We start from the raw sequence: 22,254 nt of genomic DNA, 5'->3' as shown, positions 1-22,254 counted from the left end.
CAGGACCTCTTTTCCCACAGAATGGGTAGAGGTATCAAGTTGAAATTTGCCATACATTTTGATGCTCACTAATCACTCATCATAACCTGTAGGCACTTCTTGTTGACCTAGAATCATAAAATTTGGTAGGAAGCAAGGTTTCACAGCACAGTTACAGGAAAGAATCTGAAAACTGTTAATTTGCAATTATATCACATAATTTTTTTCCATTTGTTGTCCCTCTGTCTGACCATCAGTTAATACCACTTTTTCAGAGAAACAGGTTGAAATTTACAATACCCACTAAGATCTATGGTCCCTTGGTGGTGTAAATAATTTAACCTTTTAAGTCAATGTGTTCTAATGATACAGCCTTATATGTCACATATTGTGATATTCATAAACTCACTCATCAAAACCTACAGATGAACTCTCAATAAACATGTCAGGTCTGGTGATAGTGGTAAAGTGCTTGACTGGAAACTGAGAGGTCACAGGATAGAATCTCAGTTGAATCACAGATTATTCAGTCTTCATTTTAAGCTAGCCTTCACCTCTGAATGAAGTGAGGACTTGCCAGAATCAACATGTGGTTCAGATTCCACATGAAACTGTAGGTCCCCTTTCTCCAGTTGAATGACTGCGGTAGATTAGGGATACACAAGACACCGAAGTGCCATCCAACAAAAATACTTGCGCCAACCAATTGAGCCACATTAAATATGATAATAATAATAATCATTATTATTATTATTATTGTTGTTATTGTTATCTACACACAAGGGAGGATCAGTAAGTGATGCACAATAATTCTCCCCCCCCCCCCCCCACCCCCCTCGGTACTGCAGCTGCTATGTTGAAATTTCAAGACAATAGAGTTTGAAACTAGCACTACACAGGGCATTTTGTTTCCATGTGCAGCTCTTGTGAGAGAAGCCTGAACTGTGGAACAAATATGGAATGCATGCTACTGTTGTCAATGCTGAAGAGCAGTGAAGTGTAGTTTGATATTTGTGAGCCAGAGGGCATAAACTGAATGAAATTCACAGGGGCATGCATGACATCTTTGGAGATGACTTGTATGGACCGTAGCAGTATCTGCCAATAGCGTGCATTTTTCCAAGAGGACCACGCGAATCTCAGTGATAATAGCTGCAACCCCACAAAATGTCAGAGCCATTGAAGCAATAATTTTGAATGACCAGCATATGCAACTGCAAATCTTATTGCAGCAATTCAATATTTGCTATGGTGCAGTGACATGCTGAAATTTCACAAAGTTGGTGCTCACTGGATGCCTAAGAACCTGACAGACAACCACAAAGACCAGTGACTGATGACAAACTAGGGTCACTTAATGTGTTACACTGCAGAAGGGCAGGACCTGAAAGGAATCATCACTGTTGATGAGACGTGGGTGCACTACATGCTCGAAACCAAACAGGCCTCTGTAGAGTGCAAACATGCTGGTTCCCCAGTATGAAAAAAATCAAAGTGACTCAGTCTGCTAGGAAAGTGGTTGTGACAGTGTTCTGGGTTGCATAGTGTGCTATTGGCAGACTTCACTGAACACGGGACCACTGCGAATGCTGCAGCCTATGGTACCCTTCGTGATTAATGCTACGACAATAATGCTGATGATGGCAAACTTCATCACGACAGAGCTCACCCCCATCTATGAGAAAATCGCCAAATATGTGTGGGATGTGCTCCAGCATCCACCATACTGTCTGGACCCTGCACCATCGGACTTTCACCTGTTTGGTCCCACGAAGAAATTCCAGGCCGGTCAATGCTTTGCGGCAGATGCAGAAGTGAATTCAGCTTTCCACAGATGACAATACACCAACCAAATAGACTTCTACAAACTGGTACCATGATGGAAGATGTCCCGAGAATGTTGGTGATTATGTAGGAAAGCAGGTAAAATATTGGTTCATTTGTGATTTTTGTTTTGTTTTGTTACCTATTAAGATATTTGTGATAAATTTATTGTGTATTACTCTCCAATCTTCTTCATACAAAATTAAGTTTGTACAGATCCGTCAGAGTGTGAATCCAACTCACAATTGTCCAGTTTATTCTTCTAGTGTCATAATTATGTACATCATTGTTCTCTGAGCTGCAGTGGATAATATGCAACAAACTTCACATGGGAATAAACATACAGTGAATCAGTATTTGAAATGTGTAATTCCTCAAAACAAATGTCTGCGAGATGGTCAAGGGTGAGCACCACATACTATTCTTACAGCACAGAGTGCAGAGTGAAAAACCAATTTGGAAGTATTAGACTAATTACTACAGACACAGAGGCACGTCAACAGTTATTCTTCTTGCAGACTATCTGAAAATCGAACTGGATGGAGTCCAAAATGCCATACTGTGCAAAGCACCCTCCACCACGTGCTTCACAACATTCTGCAGAGTATGGACACAGATGCAGAATGCAGAGAGCCATGGGACTCACCGGTGGAGCTGTCTGAGACTGCTGCTGCGCGGCTCCACGGCCTCGGACGGAGCGGTGGGAGCCATTGCGAGTGAGTGTCCCCATCTGAGGCGTGCCAGGCAGCGTGTGGCCCATGGCATTCATGTAGTCGGCGATCAGCAGTGTCAGCTCCAGGATCTGTAACAGGTGCCACCAAGTGAAGCCAAATGAACTGAATCACGGTGCCACAACTATGCACAGAAATCTGTCTCGTATAATTTGTGTGTAAATCCAGGCTCGACTGGCAAATTTTCAAAGAATGTGCAGAATGTTTTAAAATAAGGAATCAAATTTTTGTAATTGGTTTGTCTTTTAAACTTCAACTTGTCTATGTTATAGAGAAAAGGATGAATTCCACAATTCTCCTACGAATTTTATAAACACAGTGTTCTGCTTTAGTTTCATTTTTAACCCCTTAACATGAAACTCGAGTAATCTCATTTTTATTATTTTGACAGAAATGTAAAATTTCAGTAAAAGAACATCTGGTGTGACATTTGTAGCCTGGATGTCATGTTTTGGTTGAGGTGGTTGCCACTAGATATTGTCTTTGCTATGTGCTGCTTTAGATACTCGGCATGTATTGTTATTTAGGAAATAGTTTCAAAAAAAGAATTGCTATGGTGAGCCTAAGTTTGACATTGAATTAGTATCTCAGAGAGTAAAGAAGAATGTGATGTTAATAGATTAGAGACTGAAAGTGATGATAGTTCATCAGTTGAGCGACAAGTGCTTATCAGTTGCACGAGATAAATACATCCACTGTGCCCCAGCCAGCTCCCCCAAGATTTATGTTCACAGGAAACCATTTTGAAATAAATGATTAGACTTCACAGCTACACAGAAACTAAAAAATTATGTCATGTTTCAGGATATTTTTGTCAAAGTCCAGTGCACAAGTATACTTAGGATTTTATTATTGGTGATTTTCAAAATTTTGGAACTCATTATTTTGAGCTTTAAAAACCATTTCTATTAGTCTATGTGGCTTTTTTTTTTCTTTCAAGCATTTTATATGCTACTGCTGTTGTCATAGTTAGTATGAAATAAAATAATACATATTATAATAATATAATATGATAACAAAGATAACAGTTAAAGCACACAGATTTACACACAAACATGCAAGAAATTCTTTTGCACTATCAAAAAGTCAAAGGTTTCTAGTGAGGTAATGTGTTCTGATGGCAGCACAGGGATTACCTTCAATTACAAGCAGCTGTTACGATTCTTGCTTACACTGATAAAGAGCTGGTCAGTCATTTCTTTGTGACATGTGTTATGACCACCTTAAATTTGGTTTTCTCTTGTGTAGAGCACGCAACAAGACTGCCAGGATGTTCAGTTTCTTGAAACGTAGCTTACAGGATACATTATTTTTAAAACATCTCCTTCTGCTAAATAAAAGAACGTTTTGCCCCATAGGATCTGCCCCAGCGCAGTGTGCAGTACATCATTTGGCTATGTCAGAATGCATTACACAAACAAAACAATATATTTACACTCACTCATACTTCATGTTTGTGTAACAAGTATATGGATTTCATCATCAGGAAAAACAAAACTAGCAGCCTACAGGTCAGAGTGTAGAATGTTAGGTTCCTTAATTGGACAGGTATATTAGAAAATTTAGAAACAGAAATAGTTAGGCTGACATTAAATGTTGAGGGGGTTATTGAAGGTTGGTGACAGAAGGAACAGGGCTTTTGGTCAGGTGAGTATTGGGTAATAAATACAAAATCCAATACGGGTAATGCATGAGTTGGTTTAATAACAAATAAGAAAATAGGAATGTGAATAAGCTACTATGAACAACACTGTGAATCCATTATCATCGAAAAGACAGATATGAAGCCAACATTAGCCACTGTAGTACAAGTTTATATTCCAACTAGTTCCACAGATGATTAATAGAATGAAAGAATGTATGATGTGGTAAAAGAAACTATTGAGATAGTTAAGGGAGAGGTCAATTTAATTGTGAGGGGGGACTGTAATTCAGTAGTAGGAAGAGCAAGAAAAGGAAAAATAATAGGTGAACATGGACTGCGAGAAAAGAACGAAAGAGAAAACCATCTGGTAGAATTTTTCATAGAACATACACTCCTGGAAATGGAAAAAAGAACACATTGACACCGGTGTGTCAGACCCACCATACTTGCTCTGGACACTGCGAGAGGGCTGTACAAGCAATGATCACATGCACGGCACAGCGGTCACACCAGGAACTGCGGTGTTGGCCGTCGAATGGCGCTAGCTGCACAGCATTTGTGCACCGCCGCCATAAGTGTCAGCCAGTTTGCCATGGCATACAGAGCTCCATCGCAGTCTTTAACACTGGTAGCATGCCGCGACAACGTGTACGTGAACCGTATGTGCAGTTGACGGACTTTGAGCAAGGGCGTATAGTGGGCATGCGGGAGGCCGGGTAGACATACCGCCGAATTGCTCAATACGTGGGGCGTGAGGTCTCCACAGTACATCAATGTTGTCGCCAGTGGTCGGCGGAAGGTGCACGTGCCCATCGACCTGGGACCGGACCGCAGCGACGCACGGATGAATGCCAAGACCGGAGGATCCTACGCAGTGCCGTAGGGGACCGCACCACCGCTTCCCAGCAAATTAGGGACACTGTTGCTCCTGGGGTATCGGCGAGGACCATTCGCAACCGTCTCCATGAAGCTGGGCTACGGTCCCGCACACCGTTAGGCCGTCTTCCGCTCACGCCCCAACATCGTGCAGCCCGCCTCCAGTGGTGTCGCGACAGGTGTGAATGGAGGGACGAATGGAGACGTGTCGTCTTCAGCGATGAGAGTCGCTTCTGCCTTGGTGCCAATGATGGTCGTATGCGTGTTTGGCGCGGTGCAGGTGAGCGCCACAATCAGGACCTCATATGACCGAGGCACACAGGGCCAACACCCGGCATCATGGTGTGGGGAGCGATCTTCTACACTGGCCGTACACCTCTGGTGATCGTCGAGGGGATACTGAATAGTGCATGGTACATCCAAATCGTCATCGAACCCATTGTTCTACCATTCCTAGACCGGCAAGGGAATTTGCTGTTCCAACGGGACAATGCACGTCCGCATGTATCCCGTGCCACCCAACGTGCTCTAGAAGGTGTAAGTCAACTACCCTGGCCAGCAAGATCTCCGGATCTGTCCCCCATTGAGCATGTTTGGGACTGGATGAAGCATCGTCTCACGCGGTCTGCACGTCCAGCACGAACGCTGGTCCAACTGAGGCGCCAGGTGGAAATGGCATGGCAAGCCGTTCCACAGGACTACATCCAGCATCTCTACGATCGTCTCCATGGGAGAATAGCAGCCTGCATTGCTGCGAAAGGTGGATATACACTGTACTAGTGCCGACATTGTACATTCTCTGTTGCCTGTGTCTATGTGCCTGTGGTTCTGTCAGTGTGATCATGTGATGTATCTGACCCCAGGAATGTGTCAATAAAGTTTCCCCTTCCTGGGACAATGAATTCACGGTGTTCTTATTTCAATTTCCAGGAGTGTATTTTAATCATTACTGACACTTGGTTTAAGAACCATGAAAGAAAGATGCATAGAGGGAAGACACCTGGAGAAACTGGAAAGTATTGATTATTTAATGGTACGACTTAGAAACCAGATTTTAAATTTAAGATGTTTCCAGAGGTAAAAGTGGACTCTGATCACAATTTATTGATTATGAACTGTAGATTAAAACTGAAGAAACTGCAAAAAGGTAGGAAGATCAGAAAATGGGACCTGAATAAGTTGAAAGAATCAGAAGTGTTGAGGGTTTCAGAGGGAGCATTAGCCAATGACAGATCAAAAGAGGAGAAAGGAATACAGTAGAAGATGAATTGTTAGCTTTGTGAGATGAAATAGTGAAGGCAGTAGAGCAACAAATAGGTAAAAAGGCAAGCCCTGGTAGAATTCCTTGGCTAACACAGGAGGTATTGAATTTAACTGATGAAAGGAGAAAATCTAAAAATGCAGCACATGAATCAGATGGAAGGAAATACGACTGTCTAAAAAATGAGATTGACAGGAAGTACAAAATAGCTCCACAGGAATGGCTAGAGGACAACTGTAAGGATAGAGAAACACATATAATAAGGAAAAAGATAGATACCATCAATAGGAAAATTAAAGAGACATTTCAAGAAAAGAAAAGTGACTGTATGAATATTAAGATCTGAAATGGGAAACCAGTCCTAAGCAAAGAAGGAAAAGGTGGAAGTTGGAAGGAGTAAACAGAGGGTATTTGACAGAGCACTGAAATACTCAAGTTGAAACAAGGCCCCAGAAGTAGATGAACTCCATCAGAACTACGGCTAACCTTGGGAGAGCCAGCCATGACAAAACTGGTGTGTAAGATGTATAAAACAGACAAAATACCCTCAAACTTCAAGAAAAATGTAATAATTCAAATGCTGACAGGTGTGAATATTAGCGAACTATCAGTTTCATAACACATGGCCGCAAAACACTAACACGAATTCTTTCCAGAAGAATGGAAAAACTGGTAGGAGCTGACCTTAGGGAAGATCAGTTTGGATCCCAGAGAAATGTAGAAATACGTGACACAATGCTGACACTATGACTTACCTTAGAAGATAGGCTAAGGAAACGCAAACCTACATTTATAGCTTCTGTATATTTGGAGAGAGCTTTTGACAGTGGTGACAAGAATACACACTTTGAAATTGTGAAGATATCAGGGGTAAACTACAGGGAGTGAACGGTTATTTACAACTTGTAGAGAAACCAGATGACAGTTACAAGAGTCAAGGGCCATGAAAGGGAAGCACTGCTAGAGAAGGGTTTGAAACAGGATTGTAGCATATCCCTGATGTTATTCAATCAGTACGCTGAGCAAGAAGTAAGGGAAACCAAAGAACAATTCGGAGAAAGAAGTAAAGCTTAGAGAGACAAAATAAAAATTTTGAGGTTTGCTGGTGGCATTGTAATTCTGTCAGAGGCAGCAAAATATTTGGAAGAACAACCGAACAGAATGGATAGTGTCTTGAAAGGAGGACAGTAACCAGCTCTGGCAGGAAGAGAATAGAGGCTTTTGAAATGTTGTGCTGCAGAAGAAAAATTAGAGGGGCAGATCATGTAACCAATGAGGAAGTACTGAACAGAATTGGGAAGAAAAGAAGTTAATGGCATAACTTGATTAAAGAAGGGACTGGCTGATAGGACACACTCTGAGACTTCAGAGGATCACCAATACAGTATTGGAGGGAAGTGTGGGGGGGTAAAAATTGAAAACGGAGACCAACAGATGAATACAGTAACAGATTCAGAAGGATGTAGAGTGAAATAGTAATTCAGAGATGAAGAGACTTGTACAGTATAGAGTAGCTTGGAAAGCTGCATCAAACCAGTTTTCAGACTGAAGACCACAACATAATCAACAGCAAACTATATGATTCTGGATAATTTAATACATTTATGGTCTGTGTGGTGGATCCATGTTAATTTAGGATTAAAGTGTAAATGTAGCAGATTAATGAGTTTACAATACATGTTAGAATTACATAAACTACAGATTATATTTTCACCTTATTATGATTTACAGCTAATTCTTCATATTTGAAGCACATACTGGACATTCTAAGTCTATCTTTCTTCTATCTGTTTAGGTAATTTTCAGTTGCAATGAACATGGTATCATCAACATAAAGACCAGATTTTTATAACAAGATACTATACAGTCATTCACATAAATTGAAAACAATAAGGGTCTGAGCACAGACGTTTGAGGTACAGCTTTGGAATCCAGAACTATGATAGTGCCTTCTGCTTCCTACTACCAAGGTACGATTCTGTTCTTAGACTACCACAGTGTGTCTATTAGAATCTGGTGACTCACCAAGTTAAATGCATTGCTGAGAACAACTAGTAGGGCATCAATTCCCTAGACCATATATTTGTCCACAACCATTGAGCTGGTCAATTTTTATGGAACATGTCATAGTGAAGGACACAGTTCCAAGTCCCAAAACAGTTAGACAACATGACAAACAGTTTATTAATATTGCTAACACTCTCAGTTTTCCTTTACCAAATTAGTACTGCAACCCAAATATCACATACATTGCCACTTTTGTCATTATGATAGTACAGTTAGAGTTGCTATCAAATAGCCATAGTCCATAAAACTTTATTGTTCCTGACATTTCATCCATAGCTGATCTGAACAGAGAGATCTCTAGTAAAGGCTGTGTCATTTTTTTTCCTAATGTTATAAGATAATCATCCGAACAAAGACTGACAAGGCCAATTTCAATGACTCTTAAAAATTAAATCAAACTGCTGTTCACAGACACTTCACAGAGTTAAGAAACAGAAGTAATTCAGTTGCAGAATTAGTATATGTTACCTTTGGTTTGCTAAGAGCAAAGAGCATCTTTTGAGAAGCTCCCCCTCCAGATTCGTCAGAGCCGACAACAAGCATGAAGTCGTCCTGGCAGCCTCCAAACGTGACAACCTAACAACATTTAATTCATAATTATGATAACAGCACACTCATTTTAACCAATTTATTCAAAAAAATCACAAAGAGAGCTCCAGCAGGGAAATTTCTGCAACTATTCTGCCATGACTTGTCAACCCTATTAGCAGATAATCACATATTTCTATTTTTTACAGTTGATTGTCTAGCTGCCTACTGACAGTACTTGGTAAGTACTGGCCAGAGTCTTGTCTCATAAATTATAGTTTCTTCAAGTGAATTTTCATTTAGATGCTAACAACAATACTGAGTTCAGAAGTGGAGGATCTAGTTCAAATTCTGAAACTGTCTGGGACATTAAAAATGGAGGGTTGTGGAGGTAATGTTAGGAAGCAGGAAACAGAAAGGATAAAATGTATAGGCAATTCCCATAAGAAAGAATCAGCCAGTGTGTGGATCAAGAGAGATTCAACATTTCAGAATTTACGTAGACCCTGGTCAAGGTTTGTGCAATTTTCTTTTTCTTTCTCTTCCCTACCCTTCACATTTCTTTTCCCTTGATGAAAGTTTTTTAAGTTCAGCACCTAGACAGTCAACTGTTTACATGATCATTAATGTAAAATATTGCTATTATTAATTTTTAACTTCTATATTTGACACATTGTTACAAACAGACAGAACAGTTCTCCAGTTTCTACATTTTGGAGACAATTTCCAGCACTGCAGATAAATATATTTAATAGCGAAAAATAATTCTTTGTTATTCTTCCTTTCTCAGCAATGAAAGAGATAAAGGTTGGTGGAATGTTAATAGTGAGTGGCAAGTGGATTTTCCAGCTTCCTGTCTGATGTCTACCAGCAAATAGACTTTTGCTTGCACTCAAGAGTAAAACCCCATCCTGGACCATAGTCCATATGGAAATCACTTTCCCCTCTGGCACTGTAGCTGTGAATTTCACAATTCATCCTAAATAGTCCACTCTAATAACTAACCGCAAATACCATCCTCTCTCTCTCTCTCTCTCTCTCTCTCTCTCTCTCTCTCTCTCCCTCCCTCCCCAACCCCCTCCCTCCCCTCTGTGCATTTGCACATGTGTGTGTATGTGTGTGTGGGTGAGTGTGTCAGAGAGAGAGAGAGAGAGAGAGTTTCACCAAGTGATACGATTGTCAATGTAAACTAAAATCCTTCAAGCAAATTGTAACCTCATTAAAAGTATTATTCTTGTCAACCAGCTCAGACATTTTACACTGTAGGAAGGTACGGGACAGTCAGCTAACCTGAGCATATGGGTACTTGACAAGGGGTGACATGGTGCTCAGCTCGAGCAGCGATACACCGTCCTCAGCTGCAGCTATCCACAGGGGAGCACCCACTTCTGGCATGGCGGCAGTCGTGGACTCTGGGGGCAGCGGCACAGGTGCGCGCAGTCGCGCCTGGAACAGCGATGCCCCGAACAGCGACCACTTGCGAGTGCACGTCAGGTAGATCCGCACACAGTCGAGCACCGTGCGCCCACGCAGTGACGACCACTTCTCTGCCAGCACATCCTGCAGCTCCCTGCAATCCCAAAGGTTCCTGTAGCAAAATCTTCCTCGTCGCAATGTGCTTCTGAGTAAAAGTTACAGTGTTTATAATTGTACCATTATGTGTTCTCTATATTCTGTAGCTTATTATTTCAAATCTTAGAGAATAGCATCATGGAACTGCCAGAACCTGTTTTAATGTACATTTATTGACTGATGTCAGACCTGGTGCTCAGTAATGAAACATGTGCCTAGAAACTGCTAGGTCGCAAGGTCGAATCCCAGTAGGATTGACCAAGTGTTCAGTCTGCCTTTAATCTAGCCTCCACCTCTTGGCAATGTGAAAAATGTCAGGAACAACACATGGTTTGGATTCCATGTTAAAACGTAGGCCCCCTTTCCTTGATTCGATAAAACTAAAGAGATGCAAGTCATCGAAGAGGTGTCCAATAGAAAAACTTGCACTAGGCCATTGAGGCAAGTGAAATTTTATTGACTGCCAACCACTTTCAGTCTTCAAGTCACAGATTAACACAACAACATATAGATCATGATGCAGCTTTGACCAGAGACAATACTGAACACTGAAACAGACTGTTGATTTTTGGACTTGATGACTGATGAAAAATGTATAGGACAGTATAATGAGGCCGCATATGTGTTTCAAGTTGACAGCATAACAGTTTAACAAGTGAAGAATGAGAAGCATGAGGTGCCAGGAATGCAGCACAAACCAACCCCAACACAGTAATTGCTTCTGATCATGACATCTATGCTCCTGCATTTCCGACTTTGTTTTGTTTGTACATGTGGTGTTGTGGTTGGTTTCTACAGTGTGCTTGCATTGTTCTGTGCTTTAGAAAATTCTGCTACATGAAAAATGTCAGAGAAAAAGAGTCCATTTGCCTAGTGACAATCCTTAATGTTGAGATGTGCCACTAAACAGCCAGGCGCTAGAGTTACTATGGAGAAATAATCAGTTTTACAAGCAGGAGAAGTAATACATAAGTATTCAGGGACAGCCATCAGTTCCAACCAATAAAGTAGTGGAACACAAGAACAGTAGTATGTAAGGGAATATTACTGCAAAAGTTGAGAGATGTAGACACGAGCGATAATGATTCCGAGGATCAGATAATGTATTTTTAGCAACTCCTGGGAAGAAGAAAAAGCACCCTTACCCTGTCACCAACTTAGTTTCTTTCCAGATTGATGCAATCAATCCATAGCAAAGTTGCTAGTGTTGTTAAAAGAAAGTGAACTTTTCAGGGGTGGGAAAACATCACTAAAAATTGTACTGAAAAATGTGTATTTTGATTCTATGCACTAGACAGATGCAAAGCCCTGTCACAAAAGGTGCATATTGTAATGGCTCAGTGCATATTCTTGCACAAAATTCTGGGAAAGGACCTTTGTTTCATAATACGCTAGAAAATACGTGGGTTAATGCCAGGAAAGCTGTAAGTAAATGCTGGACAAATGGCACTCCAAGCAGTAGTGGTCATCAGCTGAAGGGGACCGATGACCGTAGCAGTGTGGTCCCTTTCATCCCACAAACCAACCAACAGGAGAAAGATTAATTGTGGCCCATGCAGGTTCTTCCAGTGGTTTTTTTGCTGATGCACTTTTAGTTTTTTGGTCCAAAAGGACAGGTGATTACCATGAAGACATGGACCACACACAGTCTGTTAAGTGGGTCACAAACCTGTTAAAACAGTTTTCCATCCCTACAATAATAGTAATGCTCCATATCATTCAGCTATACTGAAGAAATTCCCAACTACAAATGACCACAAAGAAGTTATGGTGCAGTGGTTACAGGCACGAAATATTGACTGAAGATTTGATCATGATGAAGCTTCTGTTGTATTCGCTCATTAAAGAAAGTAAGCCTATGTTTTCTACATATGTAGTACATGAAATCACAGTAGAGCAGCATCATATTGTAATAAGACTGGCACCCTATCACTGTCATTTCAACTCCATTGCATTAGTATTGAATGATGTGACGATGTAAATAAAGAATGATAATAGGTCATTTACAATGACAGAGATGGAAAGGCTGTTACATGATGTTCTTGCGACTGTGGATGCAGCATTGTGGAGGAAAAAGATCAGGCACAATGAAATACTCATTCGAGTAGCACAGGCAATGGATGGCATTATCAGTGACCATAAAAAGCTAATGGTCTGTCTTGATGATGACAATAATGAAGACAGTTTTGGCACTGGTTCCGACAACAGTGAAGATAGGGAGTTGGATGGAATTGCGCCATTGTTGACATACAATGGTGACTGAAAACTATGAATGGTTTTATTGCTTCACTGTTACTATAAAATATAAAGTGACAAGTTACAATCTCCATTATTATTTATTTTGTAAACTTGGTACCATAATGTTTTCAAGATATTGGTCGTCATCAAATGATAAATTCCTCTCTTTCATTGCTTTGTTATTGAAAGTATGTGCTTTGTTATACTTATATCTACAGTATAATGCAGATGTTCATTTGCAGTCACTGTGGTAGCAACTCAAAAACACATTCTTATGTATAATGTTACTTTACGAGAGGGAACGGATATTCATATCGTCTGCTATATGTATAGAGGATGCTGTTGCAACATCAAAACAAATTCCTATTTGTACAGCAGGCAAAGAAAAGTAATCTCGCTGATACTAACTTTGCCCACCTGGAGTCAGGAAGAGAAGAGGCACGATTACTTGTTACGGGGCTCACGTCCATATGTGGATGTGCCGGACTGCAGTACCTGCCTTGTTCACTGTTTGTGAGATTCGTGTGATGTGACGTCATAAGGAAGTGCTCGACTTTGGGTATGCTGAACATAATCTTGGGAAGGAAGTGGTGGATATTGTTGATATGGTACCATGTGATGTCACAGTTGCATACCAGAAATGGGGAAAAGCCCAGTATAGATGGTGAACCATCTCAAATTTGCCCCTCTTTTATTTCATGATTGGTTCAAGATGTTGAAATGAGGTTTTTGGTACATTATAGTATGCACAGGGGCATGTGATTTTATTACATTTGTAATACTATTATCTCTTGTAACAACCAAGATATGAAGCAAGTTTTTTTTTTTTTTAATGGAGTGATATATTATGTTCTATAGCATTTGAAAGATTATGATAAAATAAGTTACTGTAGTTGTTGTTGTGATCTTCAGTCTGCAGACTGGTTTGATGCAGCTCTCCGTTGTACTCTATCCCGTGCAAGCCTCTTAATCTTTAAATACCTGCAGCCTGCATCCACTTGAACCTGCTTACTGTATTCATCTCTTGCTCTCCGTCTACAATTTTTACATCCCACACTTCCCTCCAGTACCAAATTGATGATATCTTGATTCTCAGAAAGTGTGGTGCAGACTTAGGAACAACTGCATTCAACTGGTGCATCGTTTTTCAGTTAATTCTTACCTCAACAGTGATGTCTACCTGGACATTCTGACTGAAAGCTTTCCAGGTATGTGATCTGGAGGAAATGACACGATTTCGTGGCTGTCGGGATTGCCTGTCCTGATGCCACTAGACTTCTTTGTGTGTGGTTTTTAAAGGATCAAATATACCAAACCTAGGTTAAGACCTACAGGAATTGAAGTTTTGCATTCAAATGTGTCACCGTCAAGTTCCTGGAGCATACGTGGAGAGAAATCAATACTGACTGGACATTGTCTGACCAAATAGCAATGCACATATTGGTGTGTATGAATGAGAAGCAAAACTTTGAGTGATACATTGTCACATGATAAAAACCAATAGTTATTATCTAGTGAGGTTGTGAAGTTATAACATGAAAAACAATTATGAACGCCCTTCATTTCTCACTGTGTTGGACAAGACAAAATACACATCCACCCAAGACTGGGGCAGCTGAATCACATTCTCCTTCTGGGTTTTGATTACCTCTTGTCATGCCCTGAAATGAGGAATGTCCCACCCACTATCCTCTCTAATCCTCCCACAGTGGTAGCCCACCACCTACCGAACCTACACAATATCCTCATCAATCCCTACTCAACCCCTGCTCCCAACCCCCTGCTTCATAGCTAATTATTATTATTATTTTTCTTTTTTTGTCATCAGTCTTCTGACTGGTTTGATGAACCCCATCACGAATTTCTCTCCAGTGCCAACCTCTTCATATCCCTTTAATAGACCTAGATGCAAGACCCGTCTGATACGTCCTCCCACCACCACTACAGGGCTACATCTGAAACCAGTCATGTAATCTACCAGCTACACTACAGCCTCTGTGCTGTCTTCTACATGGTCATGACAACTGACAAGCTGTCTGTCTGCATGAATGGCCACCAACAAACAGTGGGTGGCCAAGAGACTGTTGGTCCATCCAGTAGCTAAGCATGCCGGCCAGTGTAATGTTCTTCACTTCAAAGACTGCTTCACAGTGTGTGCCATCTGGATCCTTCCTACCAACACCAGCTTTTCTGAACTGAGCAGGTGGGAACTCTCCCTACAATATATCCTACATTCTCGTAACCTCCTAGCCTCAACCTATGTTGGTCATTGTCCTGCACTCTCCTGTTCCCTCTAGCACTCCTCAGCATTCTATTCCACAATCACGCCCACAGTCATTTTTCTTTTTTCCTTTTGTGCTACTCCCTCCTCCCTCCTCCCTCCACCCTCTTTCTGGCCTCCCAACTGCACCTAGCTGCCCTACCCTCTCTCCACCTCGTCCCTGTATGCTCCCACAAACAGCACTTTACTATCACCCACCCACATCCAACTCTCCCTCCTCCACCCTGCCCCAGCCTCATCCTTACCCCAGCCACCAAGACTGCTTCTCCAATCATGCACAGTTTGCTGCTCCCATCATGCACAGTTGCTTGCAGTCTGGCCCTAGCAACCAGAGATAGTGGTCATGTGGGTGTGAGCTGCATTTGAGTGAATGTATGCGACCGTATGCTGTCTATTTCAGAAGGAGGCCTTCCGGCCAAAAGGCTATGTGTTTAGTAGTCTTTTTGTTGTGCCTGTCTGCAACTCTACATCTCCACTATATGGTGAGTAGCAATCTATCCTTTACATAATATTGTCACATCTAAAACTGTAATTTATCTCTGAGACTGGCACCAGTAAAGGGCCAAGTGCTCCTTACTTGAGCTCGTCGGGGGACAGGCCATCGCGGTAGCGGTACGGGTAGAAGCGGTCGAGTGCCTGCGACACCACCTGCTGCAGGTTCCCGCCGCCAGCACCCCCGACACCCCCGCTGCCCCGCGTCTTGTCAGAATTGTACTCGCCGTAGTCAATCTGTAAACACATTTTTGCCAAGTTCTTTTCACTTTTTATAAATGAGGAAATCATGTCAGCAGTAGCACACTTACTTTTAATTTGATAATTTCTATTATCATTTGAAATACAGAGATTAAATTTATAATATTTAATTATTTACACATAAATGGTCATTTCATTTCACATAATTTGCTGTCAATTGCACAGTTTGGTTTTAGAAGTGGTTAAACAACTGAAAATGCTTTTCTCTGTGAGGTACCGGACAAATTAAACAAAAGGTGTCAAATGCTGGGCATCTTTTTTTATTTAAATAAGGTATTTTAATGTGTTTATTACAAGATATTGCTCCAGAAGTTAGACCATTATGGAATATGGGGAGTAGCTCACAAATGGTGGTTCACCTTTTACTTTAAGAACAGACAGTGAAAGGTCATTCTCCACAGCACTGAAAAAGGTTATGAGGTGAAGTGCCAGTGGGCCATGTTAAATGGGGGGAGGGGAGGGGGGCAGGTGCTCCACAAATCAGTACTGGGGTTACTCCTGTTCCTTATTAATACAAATGGCACACCTTCTAATATTACAGGTGATTCTAAAATATTTCTGTTTGCTCATGACACTAGCCTGGTAGTAAAGGATGTTGTGTGCAATGTTGGCACTGTTTCAAACAGTGCAATTCAAGACATAAATTCACGGAGTGTAAAAAATAAACTAACAGTAAATCACAGTAAAAATCAGTTTTTGTAGTTTCTAATACACAATCAACAAAACCTGATGTTTTAATTACACAGAACGGGCATATGATTAGTGAGACTCAACAGTTCAGATTTTTAGGTGTTCAGATAGATAGTAAACCATCATGGAAAGCCAATGTTCAGGATGTTGTTCAAGGACTTAATGTTGCCATTTTTACTATTAGAACAGTGCCTTAAGTAAGTGATAGTTCAACATGAAAAGAAGTTTGGGCAAAAAGTGGTGTACGTTGGTGAACACTTATCGATCCCTCTTAATTAGTCTGGGTATTCTGACAATGGTCTCTCAATATATACATTCTTTAATGTCATTTCTTGTTAAGAATATTAGCTCATTCCCAAGAATTAGCAGCTATCACTGTGTTAATACTAGGCAGAAATCCAATCTGCACACTTCCTTGACTCTTGTGCAGAAAAGAATACAATATTGAGCTACATCAATTTTCAATAAGATACCACTATAATTCAAAAATCTTAGTGGTAATCCACACAATTTCAAATCTAAATGAAAGAGTTTTCTCATGGGTCACTCCTTTTATTCTGTCAAGGAGTTCCTTGAAAAATTAAGCTAATGCCTGTGGTACACTGTTGATTGCATTTATATAAACTTATAGCTTGTCGTCCTTTTAGGATTCACAAACATTTTATTTTATCTATTATTACTTTTCTGTTGTGTGTGCATGTATTGACATGTTCCATGACAATGAAGATTTTCTCCTCAACTTGGTCCTATGGAACTAGACATGTAAAATAAATGAAATAAATACATAAAGAATAAAAATGTTAAAAGATGCTGATCTCAGGGAAATAGACAGAATGTAACATGTTCTTTGAAATTCTGAATGCAGGAGGGATAAAACACACAGAGCACAAGTTTATCTACAGCTTATACAGAAACCATACTGTAGTCACAACAGTCAAAGGACACGAAGGAGAGGCAGTTGTTGAGAAGGGACTACCAGAGGGCTACAGCCTATCCCTGAGGTTTCTCAGTCTATACACGAAGCAAGCAATAATGGAAACGAAAGAGGAATTTGGAGAGGGAATTAAAGTTCAGGAAGAAGAGATAAAAATGTTGAGGTTAGCAACTTTTATCATAATTCTGTCAAGTTTAGTAAAGGACTCAGAAGAGCAGTCGAACAGAATGGATAATGAAATGCCTGAATATTAAAACTATGTGCTGGGCCATGAATTAAACCTGAGGTCTTTGGCTTTTGCAGATGAGTGCTCCCCCAACTGACCTGTCCAAGCATGGCTTGTGACCCAGTCTCACAGCTTTACTGTCGCCAGTACCTCATCTGCTACTTAGAGCACTCATCTAAGATTCGAGTCAATCTGCCACGAAGTTTCAAATTGGTGCACACTATGCCTCCATCCTTGCTACCTTCCCTGTTGCTTCATAACCTGGGTTCTGAGTAACTAAATCCACTTTCCCTTCTTCCCTTTCTTTCCCCTCTCTCCTCCCTGATGAAGGAACATTTATTCTGAAAGCTAGGAACTTAAATTTTCGGTTGTTTTTTGTGTTTCTATCGGCTGTACTGAGCTGAGGTAAGTACTGGCCAGCCCCTCTATCTCTTTGTTAGAAAAAGTATCTGGACACATGGTTGAAAATTACTTAACAAGTTCGTAGTGCCCTCCATCATTACTGCTGGAATTCAATATGGTGTTGGCCCTCCCTTAACCCTGAGACACCTTCCACTCTCACAGGCATATGTTCAGTCAGGTGCAGGAAGGTTTCTTCGGGAATGGCAGCCCATTCTTGATGGACTGCTCCACTGAGGAAAGGTTTCAATGTCGGTCAGTGAGGCCTGGCATGAAGTCGGAATTCGAAAACATCCCAAAAGTGTTATAAAGGATTCAGGTCAGGACTCTGTGCAGAAAGTCCATTACAGTGATGTTATTGTCATGTAACCACTCCGCCATAGGCCCTGCATTATGAACAGATGCTCGATCGTGTTGAAAGGTGCAATCACCATCCCCAAATTGCTCTTTAACAGTGGGAAGCAAGAAGGTGCTTAAAACGTCAATGTGGGCCTGTGCTGTAATAGTGCCACACAAAACACCCAAGGGGTGCAGCCCCCTCCATGAAAAACACAACCACACCACAACACCACCACCTCCAAATTTTAGTGTTGGTACAACACAAGCTGGCAGATGACATTCACCAGGCATTCGCCATACCCACATCCTGCCATCAGATCGCCACATTATGTACTATGATTTATCACCCCACACAATTTTTTCCACTGTTCAACTACCCAATGTTTATGCTCCTTACATCAAGTGAGGCGTCGTTTGGCATTTACCAGCATGACGTGTGGCTTGTGAGCAGCCACTTGACCATGAAATCCAAGTTTTGTCACCTCCCGCCTAACTGTCATAGTACTTGCAGTGGATCCTGATGCAATATAGAATTCCTGTGTGATGGTCTGGATAGACGTCTGCCTTTTACACATTACAAACCTCTTCAACTGTTGGCGGTCCCTGTCAGTCAACAGACAAGATTGGCCTGTATGCTTTTGTGCTGTACATGTCCCTTCACTTTTCCACTTCACTATCACACCAGAAACAGTGGATCTAGGGATGTTTAGGAACGTGGCAATCATGCATACAGACTTATGACACAAGTGACACCCCATCATCTGACAACTTTCGAAGTCTGTGAGTTCCGCGGAGCACCCCATTCTGCTCTCTCGCGATTTCTAATGACTACTCATATGGAGTAACTGGCAGTAGGTGGTAGCACAATGCACCTAATATGAAAAACGTATGTTTTTTGGCTGTCCAGATACTTTTTATATATATTAAACAACATAATCACATGTGCATTTCACAATTCTAAACTGGTTTCTATAATACGTTAGTACTGCTGACAACAGAATGGAGACCCTGACAATGAAAACACAGTCGAGGTAGGCTGTATTCTTTTTATTATCTATCTGATTGGCCAGTTTGAGTCTTTAGTCATTTCTAAGCACCTTGAGATGACTGCAGCTTGTTAACATTTCTTGTTGGATAGGATACATTCATTCAACTTTACCATTTTTGTAAATCTCCATTGATAGTATATAATTTTACCCCATTCCTTCTCTGGCAAACATTTTAAAATTTTGTTCTTATGGGGGTCCACAACCTCAATGTGTTTTGAGTATGAAAACATGATCCAGGTTGGCTGCATTCTCTTTTATTATGTACGTGATTGGCCAATTTCAAACTTTGGTAATTTTCAAGCACATTGGGATGACTGCAGCTTGTAACATTTCTTGTCCTATGTGATACATTCATTCATCTTGAGGACCCCCACAAAAATAAATTTTTAAAATATTTGCCAAAGGTGAAATGGGGTAAAATTATTTAGTATCATTGGATGCTCATAAAAATAGTAAAGTTGAAAGTAAGTATCTGATTTGACAAAAAATGTCTTCAAGCTGTGTCATCCCAAGGTGCTTGAAAATGATAAAAGGCTGAAATTGGCCGATCAAAAAGATAATAAAAAAAACACAGGCTATCTGGACAATGTTTTCATTCTCAAAACTCACTGAGGCTGTTAACCCCCACAAAAGTAAAATTTTAAATTGAATGGAGACTATTTGCAGCCAGCACTTGTTGTGTGCCTTTACTCTGAAGGTGACCAACTACTGGTCAAAACTGGTTACGACATTGTGTTATAAAAATTAAAACAATGTATATAATAGAGGGAACATTCGACGTGGGAAAAATATATCTAAAAACAAAGTTGATGTGACTTACCAAACAAAAGCGCTGGCAGGTTGATAGATACATAAGCAAACACAAACATACACACAAAATTCAAGCTTTCGCAACCAACGGTTGCTTCTTCAGGAGAGAGGGAAGGAGAGGGAAAGACGAAAGGATGTGGGTTTTAAGGGAGAGGGTAAGGAGTCATTCCCATCCCGGGAACGGAAAGACTTACCTTAAGGAGGAAAAAGGACAGGTATACACTCACACACACACACATATCCATCTGCACATACACAGACACAAGCAGACATTAGTGAAGGCAAAGAGTTTGGGCAGAGATGTCAGTCGAGGTGTGTGTGTGCGAGTGTATACCTGTCCTTTTTTCCCCTTAAGGTAAGTCTTTCCGCTCATGGGATTGGAATGACTCCTTACCCTCTCCCTTAAAACCCACATCCTTTCATCTTTCCCTCTCCTTCCCTCTTTCCTGAAGAAGCAACCGTTGGTTGCGAAAGCTTGAATTTTGTGTGTATGTTTGTGTTTGCTTGTGTATCTATCAACCTGCCAGCGCTTTTGTTTGGTAAGTCACATCAACTTTGTTTTTAGATATATTAAAACAATGTATTTTACATAGTTTGAAGATTCCCATTTTTTGGAGTGGTGGAGAAATGGGTGTGGCATTATGAATAGGGTACTTCCATAAAAGGGGAATGTGTTGGAAAATAAATCGTTTGGTTTTGAAGAAAATGGTGTATTCATTTCTGATCCAGGTGCTTATCAAAGCAGCCTGAACTAAAGAGGAAACATAACCTAGAGGACTGGTCATATTGAGTTGCTGAATAGAGATAGAGTACGGAGAAAGGGTACAGAGCAGAGAGCAGTCCAAGTCGACTTACCTGTGCCATGAGGGCAGCCAGCTCGAGGGCGAGCTCACGGCTGAGGGGGAAGCGGCCCTGCACGGCCTGCAGGTTCACCTGGTAGCACAGCAGCAGCCGCTCCTTCTCTGTCTCAGTGCGTGCCTGCGAGCGCCAGTACAGCCGGTTCTTGTACGTCAGCCGGATCACCCGTGTGTTCTCGAACTTGCCCGACCCTTTCTCCCGGAGGGCCGTCTCCCATTTGGAGATAACGTCACACAGCTGCAAACAAAGAGGAGTAAGCATCTGAGTTGTGCTTCGTACTGCGGTCGACTGTGCACACTGTGAGGAGACAGGAGTGTGCGTGTGAATGAGTGAGTGTATTTGTGTGCATGTTTGTCTTTCGAGCTTGAAACAGGAAGTGTATTCCGAAAGCTATTCAAACTCTGTATCTTTTGTTTGTGTAGGTATTGATGACACAGCACTTCTGCCTTTCAGTGAGCCGTGTCCTTTATTCCTAAATAATTTGTAATTCTCAAACAGAATTTTCTGTACATTATGTGTGGTAATTGGATATATGTCCTCATCTCCTTCTACTTCCTTCTCTCTATCCCTCTCCTCTTCTCTCCTCATTTTGTCCATCACCTTCCCTCTGCTGTCTATATCCATATCCTCCTCCCTCATCTCCCTGTCCTTATCCCGTTTCCCTTTCTTTATATCCATTTCCTCTCCCCTTCTCTGTCCATCTCCTCCTCCCTCCTCTCCCTGACCTTATTTATTGTTATTGCAAACAGTACCCTGATTGGGAATAGAAGTCAGAATGAATGGTTAAATTGGTGTGAGAGAGATCTATCCAGCTACTGGATATGCGATTGTTACTTTAATGACAGTATTTCAAATGTTTTTAATCTACGAGCAGGTACAATTATAAAGTTACCCGTAAACACAACCTTCCTGTTTTTTAAAAATGACTGCAAAATGGAAAACAAAACGCCACATTTTCACACCACAATTTTTCTGGTAGCCAATTTAAGGGAGGTAGGATGTCAAACGGGCCGACCTGGAGCAGGAGAGGCACCACAGGACATTTTATTTTCTACTGTCTATACTTTTACGAATAAATTCATAAAACTTTGTTAGCATGTCCAGGATTCAGGATTCACACTTATAGCAGTGGAAGTGCAAAAACATAACAAAATATTTTTTTTAGATATGAAATTTCATCATTTTTTCACTTAC

General features: G+C 41.1%; 1 protein-coding gene across 5 annotated transcripts in view; it reads right to left on the bottom strand.

Annotated features, from left to right (window-relative positions):
* Nucleotides 1–22,254, bottom strand: part of LOC126291754 (uncharacterized protein CG43867) — a 518,693-nt gene that overhangs the window by 12,184 nt on the left and 484,255 nt on the right. For all 5 annotated transcript variants that reach the window (XM_049985431.1, XM_049985433.1, XM_049985432.1 and 2 more), the window contains 5 exons: nucleotides 21,058–21,297; nucleotides 15,580–15,731; nucleotides 10,202–10,481; nucleotides 8,852–8,959; nucleotides 2,450–2,605 (listed from right to left, as the gene is read on the bottom strand). In XM_049985431.1, the coding sequence (XP_049841388.1) occupies nucleotides 2,450–2,605; nucleotides 8,852–8,959; nucleotides 10,202–10,481; nucleotides 15,580–15,731; nucleotides 21,058–21,297 (936 nt within the window). The remainder of the gene's footprint in view (nucleotides 1–2,449; nucleotides 2,606–8,851; nucleotides 8,960–10,201; nucleotides 10,482–15,579; nucleotides 15,732–21,057; nucleotides 21,298–22,254) is intronic.

The sequence above is a fragment of the Schistocerca gregaria genome, chromosome 9 (genome assembly GCF_023897955.1).
Source record: "Schistocerca gregaria isolate iqSchGreg1 chromosome 9, iqSchGreg1.2, whole genome shotgun sequence".
Classification (NCBI taxonomy): domain Eukaryota; kingdom Metazoa; phylum Arthropoda; class Insecta; order Orthoptera; family Acrididae; genus Schistocerca; species Schistocerca gregaria.
The sequence above is the reverse complement of the archived record's forward strand: the minus strand, read 5'-3'. Positions and strand labels throughout refer to the sequence as shown.